This window comes from Podarcis bocagei (genome assembly GCF_964188305.1).
Source record: "Podarcis bocagei genome assembly, chromosome: 15".
Lineage (NCBI taxonomy): Eukaryota > Metazoa > Chordata > Lepidosauria > Squamata > Lacertidae > Podarcis > Podarcis bocagei.
Window position 1 is genome coordinate 43782965 of NC_138141.1, and position 15824 is coordinate 43798788.

Sequence of the window (15824 nt, forward strand, 5' to 3'; positions counted from 1 at the left end):
TCCTTGGAGAAAAGGAGGACTATATCTCTACCACCAGTGCTTTTTTTCTGGGGATAAGCAAGGGTACACATACCCCTAAACAATTTTGTGAATCATTGTACTTTTGTCCATTTGCTGTATTTATTTTCCCCGATTTGAACTATAAAATGGTGATTTTCTTGAGTCAAAATGAGAGTACCCCCTAAACAATTTTTTTTAAGAAAAAAAGCACTGTCTACTACTAATAATAATAATATTAATAGTTTCTCCTGGAAAATGCTGGCAATCTGGAGTTCAGCCCATAAGTTTGGGAAATTGCCTTCCTGCATCAAATGGCAATTGCCTCGGGGCAGGGACCTGCCCTCTTTGAAAGCGCCAGACACTGAGGTAGTGGTTTTATGAAGAAAGAGACACACAAACAAAAGAACCAAACCCAGAGGCCGCATTCACACGACGTATTTAAATTAGTATAATACCACTTTAAACAGTCATGGCTTCCTCCCAAAGAATTCTGGGAGCTGAGATTTGCTAGGGGACCCTCCATTCTCTTTCCAGAGCTTCAGTTCTGAAGAGGGATTGTGTGTTAAAACACTCTGGGAACTGTAGCTCTGGGAGGGGAATGGAAAGGAAGTCTTCTCCTACCAACTCCAAGCACCCTTCACGATATGGAAAAATAAGGGCGGTTGGCTTTTGCTGCCCAACTCCCCAAGGAACTGAGCCCCCTAAGTCCATGATCGGTCAGAGATGAATGGATGAAGGCAGGATGCAGTGAAAGCAAGGCAGATCTTCATTTTTCTGCTGCAACAGAGTTCCCTTCACAAAATACAGCCCCCAGAATTATTTGTGGGGAGCTATGAATGTTTAAAATTGGGACGCGGGTGGCGCTGTGGGTAAAACCTCAGTGCCTAGGGCTTGCTGATCGTATGGTTGGCAGTTCGAATCCCCGCGGCGGAGTGAGCTCCCGTCGTTCGGTCCCAGCTCCTGCCCACCTAGCAGTTTGGAAGCACCCCTAAGTGCAAGTAGATAAATAGGTACCGCTTTATAACGGGAAGGTAAACGGCGTTTCCGCGCTCTGCGCTGGTGCTGGCTTGCCAGAGCAGCTTCGTCTCGCTGGCCACGTGACCCGGAAGTGTCTTCGGACAGCGCTGGCTCCCGGCCTCTTAAGCGAGATGAGCACGCAACCCCAGAGTCGGTCACAACTGAGCCGTACGGCCAGGGGTACCTTTACCTTTACCTTTTATGAATGTTTAAAAGGACGTGGGTGGCGCTGTGGGTTAAACCACAGAGCCTAGGACTTGCAGATCAGAAGGTCGGCGGTTCGAATCCCCGTGACGGGGTGAACTCCCGTTGCTCAGTCCCTGCTCCTGCCAACCTAGCAGTTCGAAAGCACGTCAAAGTGCAAGTAGATAAATAGGTACTACTCTGGCGGGAAGGTAAATGGTGTTTCCGTGCGCTGCTCTGGTTCGCCAGAAGTGGCTTAGTCATGCTGGCCACATGACCCGGAAGCTGTACGCCGGCTCCCTTGGCCAATAAAGCGAGATGAGCGCCACAACCCCAGAGTCGTCCGCAACGGGACCTAATGGTCAGGGGTCCCTTTACCTTTACCTTTTTATGAATGTTTAAAGTGGTATCATAGTGTGTTAATTGTGTGATCCAAATGCGGTTGGAATCTCACAGCACCCAGCCGCATGCCTCCAATAAACCCCAAATCAAATGTAAATGTTATACAGTAGTAGTAGTAGTAGTAATAATAATAATAATAATAATAATAATAATAATAATAATAATGTAATCAATTAAACAAAACAAACGTTCCATCTTTCAATCTCACCTTTGCATGCACTACTAGCAGCCAAACCAAACTTGTTGGTGTCAACGCCGCCGATTTTGTGACTGTGGGTGTCCCTTTTCCCCCGCTCTTCGCTCCTCTGGCTTAATAACTTGGTTTCGACTACAGGAAGTGCAGAAACAATAAAAACAAGAGGGACAGTAAGGCATCTGAAGGAACAGGAGGACCACCAGATAAGAACCAGTCAAAGGCAGCAGGAGAAAGGCTGGACAAAGTCAAAGCGATGCTCCCATCTGACAGTCAAAGCAAATCAGCAAGCAGACATTATTCCCATTGTACCTGCGTAGAGCAGGGATGAGGGGAGAAATTCAGGCCAGTTTGCATTTCATTTGGGCTTCTGGAAACCATATGCAAACTGGGAAACCACCAGGGGCAGAATCAGATGCAAAATGGCGGCTCAAGGGCTTGGTGCAACTTGGCCGCGTCGGGGGAGATGGTGGCTTTGGGGTTAGAATCAGACACAAAACCACAGCTCAGGGGGGAATATGCTAGAGGAAATGTCAGACACAAATGGCGGCTCAGGACACGGGGCCAGTTTCCTCCTGCACCCGATGAACCAAACACGGCTGTGGCCAATAATATCTAAATACACATCGACATCTCGTACTGATGTCTGTGAGGTTGATAAAAGCCTTCTCCTGGAAGTCAGCTGAAAGCAGCACACAAAGCCCGTTCAGCTCCTCTGTGACTCGACGCCGCTGACGCCGTCTGTGCTGGAGACAAGCCTGTCAAGGGAGAGAGACAAAGAAACCGAGAAGCAGAGACTTTATATTGTTATGAGTTTGCGGGCGCAATACCACTGTGATCTCCAGAATGAGCAAGTGTCAGAATTTAATAAATATTTGGCAGTGTTAAAACTGGGAAATATTGTATCAGACAGACATTTGGCCAGACCTGTTTGCATTGGGCTGTGTGCTAGACAGTGCTAATCCTCTGGAATCAGCATGTGTTAAGGGCTAAGTAAGCCAGGGTGGTGAGGTGCTAGCTTGGGAATGGGCCATTAAGAAGAACGCAAAGCATCAAAGATAACTGTGTGAGATGGCAGAGGGGTGGAGCCCCTTTCACTTCACAGAGAGAATCATGGAATTGCAGAGTTGGAAGGGACCCAAGGGTCATCTAGTCCAACCCCCTGCGATGCAGGAATCTCAACTAAAAGCATTCATGACCTCTGCTTTAAAACCTCCAAGGATGGAGAGTCTACAACCTCCAGAGGGAGACCACTGTCCAGCAGCTCTTCCTGTTCGAGGATGGATGGCGGCTAACAGATTGAGGTTGAATCCTGACAAGACAGAAGTACTGTTTTGGGGGGACAGGAGGCGGGCAGGTGTGGAGGACTCCCTGGTCCTGAATGGGGAAACTGTGCCCTTGAAGGACCAGGTGTGCAGCCTGGGAGTCATTTTGGACTCACAGCTGTCCGTAGAAGCGCAGGTCAATTCTGTGTCCAGGGCGGCTGTCTGCCAGCTCCATCTGGTACACAGGCTGAGACCCTACCTGCCTGCGGATTGTCTCACCAGAGTGGTGCATGCTCCAGTTATCTCCCGCTTGGACTACCGCGATGCACTCTACATGGGGCTACCTTTGAAGGTGACCCGGAAACTACAACTAATCCAGAATGCGGCAGGTAGACTGGTGACTGGGAGCGGCCACTGAGACCATATAACAACGGTCTTGAAAGACCTGCATTGGCTCCCAGTATGTTTCCGAGCACAATTCAAAGTGTTGGTGCTGACCTTTAAAGCCCTAAATGGCCTCGGTCCAGTATATCTGAAGGAGCATCTCCACCCAAATCGTTCTGCCCGGACACTGAGGTCCAGCACCGAGGGCCTTCTGGCGGTTCCCTCCCTGCGAGAAGTGAGGTTACAGGGAACCAGGCAGAGGGCCTTCTCGGTAGTGGTGCCTGCCCTGTGGAACGCCCTCCCAGCAGATGTCAAGGAAATAAACAACTATCTGACATTTAAAAGACATCTGAAGGCAGCCCTGTTTAGGGAAGTTTTCAATGACTGATGTCTTAATGTATTTTTAATATTTTGTTGGAAGTTGACCAGAGTGGCTGGGGAAACCCAGCTAGATGGGCAGGGTAGAATTATTATTATTATTATTATTATTATTATTATTATTATTATTATTGTCATAAAGTTCTTCCTGAAGTGTAAGGTTACAATAATATTAGCCAATTACCCTTCCTAACTCTGCCCCAGTTAACTCCCAGGCTTGTTCCCAGGGATTTACATGAGGTCTTCCCTCTGGTCAGGGTTCACTTCCCAGTTTCAGATACTTTTCATATTTTCTGAGGTCTTTACCAGAAGGCTTCTCTGGTCTGGAACTCTCTGTTTCCTGACCTTTGCCAGACCACAGGTTCCCCAACTCTGTCATGTACCATATGTGTAAAATGTTCAAAGGTGAATAAATGCATGGAAATAAATGGTGACCTTGGAACTAAAAAAAAAAGGATGAATTAAGTGGGTATGTTGAATTTAAGATTTATACATGGCATGGCATGGGGGCAGCTGGTGGGGTGAGATAACACTGGGGGCGCCTTCTTGGCCCACCTAACCCTTGACGGCCAGTTACATGACTAGACTTTGTTGCCACAATCTTAATTGTATCCCTGGCTTGAGGCAACTTTCTTTACAAATGCAAAACACACTCAACTCTGCAAAATCTCTCTGCGACTTACCAGGATATGTTCTGGGCTTTGGGCTACAGCAATACCAGACCGGAGCTTTTTCAGTTTCCGAATGTTTTCTTGAGAGGGAGAAGAACGAAATTGGGGTTATAGATATGAGAACACACACATACACACACACACAACTTTATTTTCACCTCCCCACTGTTTGGGAAAGTTTTTAACGTCTGATGTCGTATTGTGTTTTAATTTGTTGGAAGCCACCCAACAAATTGGGTGGCTTCGTTTTGCACGAGCTGCCTCGCCTTGCATACTTTTGAAGGAAGACCAGGTATGGATTCACAAATATGAAAAATTAAGAAGTGTACGTACCGCCTAAGCTTACTGCTTCGCAATGGTTATCCTGCGGGTTGCATTTATACAGCTGGCCCAAGTCGCCTGGCCCCAAGGAAGCAGCTACAATCCTTTTTTGAGGGAGAGAGAAAAAGAGAGAGAGAGAAAATCCAGTCTCTTTGCAAACAGAGAACAGAAGAAGAACAGTGGGGATAAGAATGATCAGATCCAAACACATGGAGAATATACCTAGCCTGCCATTTAGTGTGAAATTCTGTGAAAGCAGAGATCTGGAGAGTGACGATCCAGACACAAAAGTTTTTGAGCTTTTTTTTTTGGCAGGGAGGTGGCCAAATTTGCTGAGCTTTTTTCATTTTTCAAAATCTCCAAAATAAACGAAAGTTTGGGGTCTCAGGAAAAGCCACAGAGGCCTGCTCTTGTTGTGTTTTTTGGGTTAGCCCAACTGATGCCATTTTGCTTCTGTAAAAAACCGCCTGCTTTAGAATTTAGGAGGGTGAGCCACAAATATGTGAAGACCAGATAACGTTGCTAGGCGATTTTTGGGAAAACCTCCCTCTGCCAAGCAGCTGTCCATTTCAAGGTCTCCAGGCAGAGTGTCCTGTTTCTATCAGCGCAAGGAACCTCAAAAGGGGGAAATTCCTATAAAAAGTATGAACAAAGGCTTTTTGGCGTGGCTTCACCATCGCACTGGTGAGTGTGGCTTGCCCGCTCTGTTTTACTCAGCTGAATAAACGAGTGATTATGGGAATCTCCTCTGTCTATATGACATTTATTGGCTTTTGGGTGACCAAGGCAGCTTGGGCCTGATTAGCGGACCCCAACAGAAAGAAAATTTGCATGAAATGCTCAGGACATTTAGTTTTAAAGAGTACACATGCTAGTTCATATATGGATGGGTAAAGGTAAAGGGACCCCTGACCATTAGGTCCAGTCGTGGCTGACTCGGGTTGCGGCGCTCATCTCGCTTTATTGGCCGAGGGAGCCGGCGTACAGCTTCCGGGTCATGTGGCCAGCATGACTAAGCCGCTTCTGGCGAACCAGAGCAGCACATGGAAACGCCGTTGACCTTCCTGCCGGAGTGGTACCTATTGATCTACTTGCACTTTGACGTGCTTTCGAACTGCTAGGTTGGCAGGAGCAGGGACCGAGCAACGGGAGCTCACCCCGTCGCGGGGATTCGAACAGCCGACCTTCTGATCGGCAAGTCCTAGGCTCTGTGGTTTAACCCACAGTGCCACCCGCATCCCTTATATATATATGGTCCCCCAACGCGGGTGGTGCTGTGGGTAAAACCTCAGTGCCTAGGACTTGCTGATCGTATGGTCGGCGGTTCGAATCCCTGCGGCGGGGTGAGCTCCCGTCGTTCGGTCCCAGCTCCTGCCCACCTAGCAGTTTGAAAGCACCCTTAAGTGCAAGTAGATAAATAGGGACTGCTTTCTAGCGGGAAGGTAAACGGCGTTTCCGTGTGCTGCGCTGGTGCTGGCTCGCCAGAGCAGCTTCGTCACGCTGGCCACGTGACCCGGAAGTGTCTTCGGACGGCACCGGCTCACGGCCTATAGAGCGAGATGAGCATGCAACCCCAGAGTTGGACACGACTGGCCGGTAGGGGCAGGAGTACCTTTACCTTATGGCCCCCCAAAGGGCTCGGGCCCCAGGAACTGGCACCCCTGACCATTGGCCATGCTGGCTGCTGAAAGCTGGGCATCCAACAACATCTGGAGGGCCAAAGGCTCTCCAGCCCTGGAGCAGACCTAAGATGTCCCCCTGCAAAGTTGGACATGCAACCGCCCTACAGCCAGGTCTGGAGCTTTTGGTTACTCAGGGGGTAGAGTACTCCTGAATGCAGAAGCTCCAGTGAGTGATGGTCAGCATTCTTCCCCTTGTCTGCCTAGTATGAAAAAGCATATTTTATAATACAAACCAAAATCTATTTCTCAGCGCAGCCCTCTGGCAGGATATGCTAGAGCAGTGTTTCCCAACCTTTTTTGGGCAAAGGCACACTTGTTTCATGAAAAAAATCTCGAGGCACACCACAGCCCCGTGACGTCAGCGCGCAGCGTCATGCCGGGAGGGACGCACGAAAGTGTAAGTTTCAATTCCCCCCCCCTTGCCTTCCTTCTGTGCCAACCGCCAAAAAGCCAAGAATCGTGGGACCGCCGGCGGAGGGGGGGAGGGGGAGCGGAGGCAGCGGCGAGCCCCGTTCCTCCCCATCCGCCCCATTCCGTGCAAGGAGCGTGAACAGGTGTGAGAAGGGGGTCAAACCTGCGGGTCGGCGCCGGGGAACCTCCAAGCTTTGGGGGTGGGGGGGGAGGAGGCAGCAAAGCGAGGCAGGAAGGAGAGCGCGGCTTGGCTGGGTGAGCTTTGGCAGGGGCAGGGAATGAGAGCCGCGAGGCGGGCGCTGCGGACGGAGGCGCTGCCCGCCGAGCTCGCAGGCAGCCAGGCAGGCAGACGGCGAGAGCCCCACGCTGGGCGGCCTCTCCTGGGAAGTTTCAAAGCTGTAGTTAACTTTTTTAGATTATTATAAAAAAAATTGAATGCTGGAGCACGATTTCTGTTCTCATCCTGAAGCAAAGTTCTTAACCCAAGGTAATATTTCTGGGTTAGTGGAGTCTGTAACCTGAAGCCTCAGTTACCCGAGGTACCACTGTCCCATGTAATGTAGTTTTGTGTTTTTGTGTTGTGAGCCGTGGATGTTAAACAGCCACCACCACCGCAGGCCCTTAAAAACAAGGTACTTTCATATTCATCTTTACTTGGAGGCAAGCCTCCCTCTTCCCAAGGGGGCCACTTCCCAATTCAGAGTGCTTGGCATCCTAAGGAGGGGAGCAGCGCTGGATTTGGGACGCTGCTGGCGGCAGAGGGGCGCAAATAACAACACTGAACAGATCCGTTGGAAAAAGCAGCTGTACCAAAATGAATTATTGCGAAAATGAGGGATATTTGAGGGAGGGGCCGTCAAATGTTGTCCTCGCCCAGGACGCCACTTGAAGGAAGCAGCGGGGGCGGACGCGGGTTGGAATCCTCTCAACCCGGCCTCCCTCACAGGGTTGTTGTGGGGGGTAAATGGCGGGGAGCCCCGCCCGCCCCCCCCCCACCGGAGCTCCTGGGAGGGAGAAAAAGGAATGCGAAAGCGCTAATAATAAAAGCCAATTTATATATGTGGAGAGAGGGAGGGAACCCTGAGGCCGCGTCAGGCCCACAAAGGCGGGAAGGGGCCCCTCAGCCGCGCAGGAGGCGCCTGTCCCGCAAGAGGCCGGCAAAGGTCACCTCTGACGCCCTTGCGCCTCCCTCCCTCCCTCCATTGCGCGCGCAGCGGGGGGGCGCCGCTCACCATCCTCCGTGGCTGCGCGTGGCGGCTGCAGGTCGGCGGGCCCCTCTGGCGCGCATGGACGGCGGCGCCCCTGGCGCAACTCAGGCGCTGGAGGGAGCGGAGCGAGCGGTACATGGCGGAGGCTGAGGAGCGAGGCGCCGCGGGCGGGCGAGGGGGAGGAGGACGGAGTGGGCGGAGTCGCAGCCAATGGGGTGGAAGAAACCCACGTTTCCTTTTTGAAAGAGAAACTTTTAAACGAGCGCGTGGTTGAAGAAGGCGCTTGCCCAGCTCCCCTCTGCGCCTCGGAGGGCGGGTTTGAGCACGCGCAATGCGCCGCCCTCCCGCCCTGCGCCGCCGCCGTCTCGCGCTCCTCCCTTTTGCGCGCGCTGCCCCGCCGCCACCCCATTGGCCGGGTCCTGTCAGCTGATCCTGTGTTATTTCCTGTGTGTGTGTGTGTGTGTGTGTGTGAGGGGAGAATGGAGAGAGAAACCTCGGCACCACCACCGCGGAGCCGCCCCCGGCTCGACGCGGATCCTCGCCGCCGCCGCCCCGCCTCTCGCCGCCCGCCTCGCCCGCCTCCCTCCCACGGCACACCAGGCAACGAGCCGCGGCACACTAGTGTGCCGCGGAACACCGGTTGGGAAACACTGTGCTAGAGGAAACCACTAATCTATAATAATAATAATAATAAATTTTATTTATATCCCGCCCTCCCCAGCCAAAGCCGGGCTCAGGGCGGCTAACAACAATAAAATAATCAATCAAATAATCACACAATCTAAAAATATTTCATTATAAAAATTAATTAAATCAAATTGATGGCAACCAATTAAGTAGAATTATGTGCAGGTTGCCAGAGGAGGGAGTCAGGCTGCGCCCTGACCAAAGGCCTGGCGGAACAACTCTGTCTTGCAGGCCCTGCGGAAAGATGTCAGGTCCCGCAGGGCCCTAGTCTCTTTTGACAGAGCATTCCACCAGTTTGGAGCTGCAGCCGAGAAGGCCCTGGCTCTAGTTGAGGCCAGCCTAACCTCTCTGAGGCCTGGGACCTTGAGGATGTTATTATTTGCAGACCGTAGGTTTCTCTGTGGGGCATACCAGGAGAGGCGGTCCCGTAGGTACGAGGGTCCTAGGCCGTATAGGGCTTTAAAGGTTAAAACCAGCACCTTAAACCTGATCCTGTACTCCACCGGGAGCCAGTGCAGCTGGTATAATACCGGATGAATGTGCTCTCGCAGCGAAGACCCCATAAGGAGTCTCGCCGCGGCATTCTGCACCCGCTGGAGTTTCTGGGTCAGTCTCAAGGGCAGCCCCACGTAGAGCGAGTTACAATAATCCAGTCTGGAGGTGACCGTCGCATGGATCACAGTGGCTAGGTCAGGACGAGAGAGATAAGGGGCTAACTGCTTAGCTTGGCGGAGATGAAAAAATGCCGCCTTTGTTATAGCTGTAATCTGCGACTCCATAGAGAGGGAGGTATCGAAGATTACACCCAAACTCTTAACGGACGGTGCTGGCACTAATTGCACCCCCGCAAGAGATGGGAGTTGCCCCCTCGATCCCATATCGTCCCGCCCCAGCCAGAGGACCTCTGTCTTCGAAGGATTTAACTTCAACCGGCTCCCACGTAACCATCCAGCCACAGCTTCCAGACATCTGGTCAGTGTGTCTGGGGCCGAGTCAGGATGGCCATCCATCAACAGATAGAGTTGGGTGTCATCAGCATACTGATGGCAACCCAGCCCAAAACTCCGGACAAGCTGGGCGAGGGGGCGCATAAAGATGTTAAAAAGCATCGGGGAGAGAATTGCACCCTGAGGCACTCCACACACCAAGGAGTGGCGTGATGACAATTCCCCCCCAAGCGCCACCCTCTGTCCCCGACCAGAGAGAAACGAGCGCAGCCATTGAAGGACTGTGCCCTGGATCCCCACGTCGGCAAGGCGGTGGTCCAGGAGTTCGTGATCGACCATGTCAAAGGCTGCTGACAGATCTAAAAGAATCAGCAGCCCCGACCCGCCTCGATCCAGCTGTCTGCGGAGATCATCTGTTAGGGCGACCAGAGCCGTCTCGGTCCCATGACCAGCGCGGAAGCCGGACTGGAATGGGTCCAGAGCAGATGTTTCATCCAGAAACCTACCAAGCTGTTCAGCAACCGCTCTCTCAATCACCTTACCCAGGAATGGAAGATTCGAGACCGGGCGGTAATTGGATAGATCTGAGGGATCTAGTGATGTTTTCTTTAAGAGCGGACGCACCACCGCCTCCTTCAGTTCCCCTGGGAATATCCCGGTGCCAAGGGACAAATTGATGATATCCCCCAGGGGGCCCCGCACCTCGTCTGGACACGCTCTAATCAGCCATGACGGGCACGGGTCCAGAGGACAGGTGGTGGGCTTTCCAGCTTGGAGGAATCTGTCCACATCGGCTGGAGATATCCGGTCAAAGTGGTCCAATACTGGACCCGAGGACAGTCGAGGGGCCTCCAGTTCCTTTATTGTATCCAAATTGGCAGGGAGGTCATGGCGGAGCAACAGGACCTTCTCCGCAAAAAAGCTCGCAAATGCCTCACAGCTGTGTGTCAGATTGTTATTTAAATTTGGCTGTCCTTCAAGGGACGTTAAAGACCGAATTATACTAAATAATTGCGCCGGGCGAGAGCTAGCGGATGCAATGGAGGCCGAGAAGTAAGACTTCTTAGCAGCCTTCACTGCCATCTCATAGGTTTTCATAAAAACCCTATAAGATGTTCTTGAGGCTCCGTCACGGGCACCCCGCCATACTCGCTCTAGCCGTCTGAGGTCCCGCTTCATTTTCCGAAGCTCCTCGGTAAACCAGGGAGCCCGGTTTCTGCGGGGTCGCAGAGGGCGCTTAGGTGCGATCTCATCGATGGCTGCCAGGAGCTGGGTATTCCAGCCCTCAACAAGCTCAGTCAATGAGTCGCCAGGGGGAGCATGGTCCCGCAAGGCTTGACGGAATCTATCCGGGTCCATCAGCCTCCGCGGGCGAGCCCAAATCGGCTCGCCACCTAAGCAGGGTGGGGGTGGAAAGTCAATCCTGGCTTTCAGAGCGTAGTGATCAGACCATGGCACCTTCATCGAAGGAGACATGATCACATCTATACCGGCGCCAAAGATCAAATCCAGCGTGTGGCCTGCTTGATGTGTGGGGCCCGATACAAACTGGGAGAGCCCTAGTGTCGCCATGGAAGACACCAGGTCCAGAGCCTGTGAGGAGGGAGTGGCATCAGCGTGGAAGTTGAAGTCTCCCAATACCAGTAGGTTAGGGAACTCCAAGGCCCAGCCGGCCACCGCCTCCAGCAGGCCTGACAGGGTGGCTGCTGGTGCGCTAGGTGGCCGGTACACCAGCCAGACAGCCAAGCTCTCCTCGGAGCCCCACACTAGGCCAACACATTCAATGCCGGGGATCGATGGCGATGGTAGAGCCCTGAAAGAACAATCTTCCCGGATTAATACTGCCACCCCTCCCCCCCGGCCCACAGTCCGTGACTGGTGGAGGACGGAGAAACCCGGGGGCGCCATCTCTCGTAAGGTAACAGTTACCCCTTCGCGCACCCAGGTCTCCGTCACACAAGCCAGGTCAACTCCCTGCGAGATAAAGAAATCTCGCAGGGTAGCAGTTTTGTTGCCTATAGACCTGGCATTGCACAACACCAGTGAAGGAGGTGAGTAATCCTTGCTCACCCTACCCTCGTCTCTCGGGATGGGGCGCAGATTGGAAGGGGTACGAGCATATCCATATCTCGATCCCCTTCGCCTATAACATCTGCCCCCACCGCCATACCTCCCTCGCCCCTCCACGGTCGCAATCCCAAGCCTCATACTAACCTCCATTTACAAATAGAAAACAAAACAACCAAAACAATTATACCCAAACAAAACCAATCCCCGCCCCACTCAGTGTCCAACCCCCCCAAAAAACAAAAAAAACAAAATGGAACAAACAAAAATACATAAATAAAAACCACCATTCACGGTGGTACAACAAAGTAAACAATAAAAGCACCTTTAAAACACCTTAAAATATATAAAAACATCTTTAACATTTGCAGCAGATAATGAAATAATATAATATTATAAAAAACAACAACCCCCATTTAAGGTGCTGCAAATTAAAGCAATTAAAACATTTAAAACTATTTTGTCCATTGCTGCCGGTAGCTGCTCTGTCCTCTAAACCGTGATGGTAGTGCAGGCCTCGCCCCCTAGGCCGGATGGAGTTGGCAGGAGAGGGAGCGGTCTTCCCGGCACTCACAAAGCAGCAACAGCAGTCGTGTCCCGGAGGCCTCTCCCAGGCCTCTTATGCTGTGGCGATGAGTGCAGGCCCCGCCCCCTAGGCCAGATGGAGTTGGCAGAAAGGGAGCGGTCCTCCCAACACTCACGCAAGCAGCAGCACCAGCAGTCTTGTCCCGGAGGCCTCTCCCAGACCTCTTATGCTGTGGCGATGAGTGCAGGCCCCGCCCCCTAGGCCAGATGGAGTTGGCAGAAAGGGAGCGGTCCTCCCAACACTCACGCAAGCAGCAGCACCAGCAGTCTTGTCCCGGAGGCCTCTCCCAGGCCTCTTATGCTGTGGCGATGAGTGCAGGCCCCGCCCCCTAGGCCAGATGGAGTTGGCAGAAAGGGAGCGGTCCTCCCAACACTCACGCAAGCAGCAGCACCAGCAGTCTTGTCCCGGAGGCCTCTCCCAGACCTCTTATGCTGTGGCGATGAGTGCAGGCCCCGCCCCTTAGGCCAGATGGAGTTGGCAGAAAGGGAGCGGTCCTCCCAACACTCACGCAAGCAGCAGCACCAGCAGTCTTGTCCCGGAGGCCTCTCCCAGGCCTCTTATGCTGTGGCGATGAGTGCAGGCCCCGCCCCCTAGGCCAGATGGAGTTGGCAGAAAGGGAGCGGTCCTCCCAACACTCACGCAAGCAGCAGCACCAGCAGTCTTGTCCCGGAGGCCTCTCCCAGACCTCTTATGCTGTGGCGATGAGTGCAGGCCCCGCCCCTTAGGCCAGATGGAGTTGGCAGAAAGGGAGCGGTCCTCCCAACACTCACGCAAGCAGCAGCACCAGCAGTCTACTGTGGGCCAGAGCAAGCCTCTGTGCAGCTTTTAAGATTTTGTTCATGCATCTGAGAAACACCCCCATTCCTTCATAATTATGTTAACTCAACAAGGAGCTACAATGGAACAGAAGAGCAAACACACTTTTTCTTGCAAACAAGAAGGACCCAGATTTGATCCCCGGAATCGCCAGTTAAAAATGGATCAGGGAGCGGGTGATGAGAAAAGAGCCTTGTCTGCTCGGGACCTTGGAAAGTTGTTGCTGGTCAGAGCAGACAGCACTAGGGTAGAGGGACCGAAGAGCTGGCTCAGCGTACGTTCAAATCAAAGCTGGGATTTGGGGGGGGGGGCTCCTTTGAGTATGTAGTGCAGAGATGCTCTTGGGCAGAAATGGCCAGATGTTGCCAGACTCCGAGCCCATCAGGCCCAGCTCAGCGAAGTCAGGGAGAGAAAGCAGAGAGTAATGGTTAGAGCACAGGATTAGGGCCTGAGAGTCCAGGGTTCGAATCTCCACTCTGCCATGAAGCTCTTTGAAGTGCTGACCTTGGATCAGCCACTGTCTCTCAGCCAAACCTACCTCTAAGAATGGACACATTTGTTGATTTCAGTGCCTCACTTAAATAATAATAATAATAACCCCACTTTAAATTCCGTTCCCCACATTTCTGCACCAGTCTGCAAGTTATTTTTGTACAAGAAGTCCTCATGACAATTCATCAATACTCTAGTGCACATATTTCCTAATTTCCATATTTTTATATGCCATACAGTATGTACATTTTTGCAACCAATATCCCCACAGGGTAACTGCATCTTTATTTTTGCTAATATATCCATTTTTAGGTACTCTTTCCCCATATATATGCATTTTTGTGCACAGTGTTTGTTGGAGAACTACATCGTAAAATTTGGAGAAGCGTGAATTTGGAAGGCTTCCATTCTTGTAGATTGGTCCGAGCAATGGGAATTCGATAATTTCTTATTCAAATGCAAACAAAATCACATTTCTCCCCATCTGTCCTTCACAGTGGCCAATCACACAGCGGTTTTCAAATGAGACTGACCTTCTGTCGTTGGTTACCCAATTTACGTGTTTAATGTGCGAAAACAATCCTTTGTCTCAGTCCAAGCCACTGAGTCAGGGCTGTGCAGTGATTTATGTGGTGATTTGGCACACACATGGATGCAATTTTGCACCTTTCTCTGGAAAATTCTTCCAGTTGCAGGAAGTGGGGAAGTTTCCTTTCCCCCTCAACCAGCCTCAAGACGTTTCCCCTTACCAGTTCCGTCGCCCATCTGTGTGTTGGAAAACCTGATGTCCAAAGGAAGGGGAGACTTGTGGTGAGACCCACCTCCAGCTGGTATCAATGTTAAAGCTCTTCAGAGGATCTAGAGCTGAGAGAAAGACCATGAGTGAATGGCGGCTTGGAATGACAGCAGGTGGGAATTTGTTTAAACATTAGGAAGTACATTCTGATGAGGAATGGGCTGCCTCAGAAGTCAGTGGGTTTTTAACAGAGGGTGATAGGTGGCCACCTAGCCTGGCAGCAGGGGTTGAACTAAATGGCCTTTGGAGATCCCTTCCACCTTATTCTAGGAAGGAGAAAGAAGCTGCAAGTTGGCTAGGTGTTATGTACTAAGCTTGGATCCTAGAACAATAGGTAAGTAGGATCCTAGAAAGCAACAAGTGATTGGCCGGCAGGAAAAGACCAATCAGGTTTCAGGAGGGAAGCAGAATCAGCCAATCAGATGGGACTCATTGTGCAAATAATGTATATAAAAAGCTTGAGGTTTGGGGGGCAATTCAATCACTGTTTTACAAGCTGCAATAAAGAGCATGAAATCACTACAGGACTCCGAGTATATTTCAGTAGGAAAGCTATGGTTCTGATACAGCAGTGGTTCAGATGTAACTCCAAACCTTGGTTTAGTGTTACACAGCGCCCGCTCTCAGGCTAAAATTATATGCCCTGGTAAGGTTGCCGAAACAAACATTTTTTTTGCAGGTGCCAAAAGAAATGCAGTAAGGGCATCTTTCTAACATCAATGGGCTGGGAGTTCCAAAAGTAAGTGCTGCTACTTTAAACAACAGGTTCACTGCAAGTGTGGGATGGAATTGCTATTTTTATTGATATGACTAAGCTCCCCACCCCCTGAGAACTCATTTTTCTAGATGGGGAAGTCTCATCTTGAAGAAGTCTTGCAGAGCACCGTGGTTTTTGTGGCATAGCAGCTCAGATCCAAACTAGACATGACGCTAAATGTCTCTCAGCATTTAACATGCAGCGGGGGGGGGGGGGAGGTATTTTCTTTGCCTTTTCTTAGCTGGAAATTTGCAAATGCTCATTATAATTCCTGAGGGTGAATCTTTTACAGCTGAATCCAATTTGCCCAAAACCTTTAATGCATGGATCAGATTGGTACATAGGCATCGTGCATAAACAACATCAACTTCGTTGGACTGGTCATGTTGTGCGGATGCCTGATGAGCATCTGCCAAAGCAACTACTCTATTCCAAACTTAAAAATGGAAAGAGTGACGCCTGCTTCTTGGGAGAAAAGCAATGACAAACCTAGACAGCATCTTAAAAAGCAGAGACATCACCTTGCCGACAAAGGTCCATATAGTTAAAGCTATGGTTTTC

The 15824-nt window shown here is 51.2% G+C and overlaps 1 protein-coding gene across 1 annotated transcript in view; it reads right to left on the reverse strand.

The window, feature by feature from the left end:
• Nucleotides 1-14590, reverse strand: part of ITGAE (integrin subunit alpha E) — a gene marked incomplete at its 5' end in the record, with an annotated part of 70630 nt that extends 56040 nt beyond the window's left edge. Inside the window, 5 exons of the mRNA XM_081173272.1 lie at nucleotides 1811-1930; nucleotides 2436-2553; nucleotides 4506-4573; nucleotides 4827-4918; nucleotides 14460-14590. Of these exons, the coding sequence (XP_081029398.1) occupies nucleotides 1811-1930; nucleotides 2436-2553; nucleotides 4506-4573; nucleotides 4827-4918; nucleotides 14460-14590 (529 nt within the window). The remainder of the gene's footprint in view (nucleotides 1-1810; nucleotides 1931-2435; nucleotides 2554-4505; nucleotides 4574-4826; nucleotides 4919-14459) is intronic.
• Between the last annotated feature and the right edge of the window lie 1234 nt (nucleotides 14591-15824).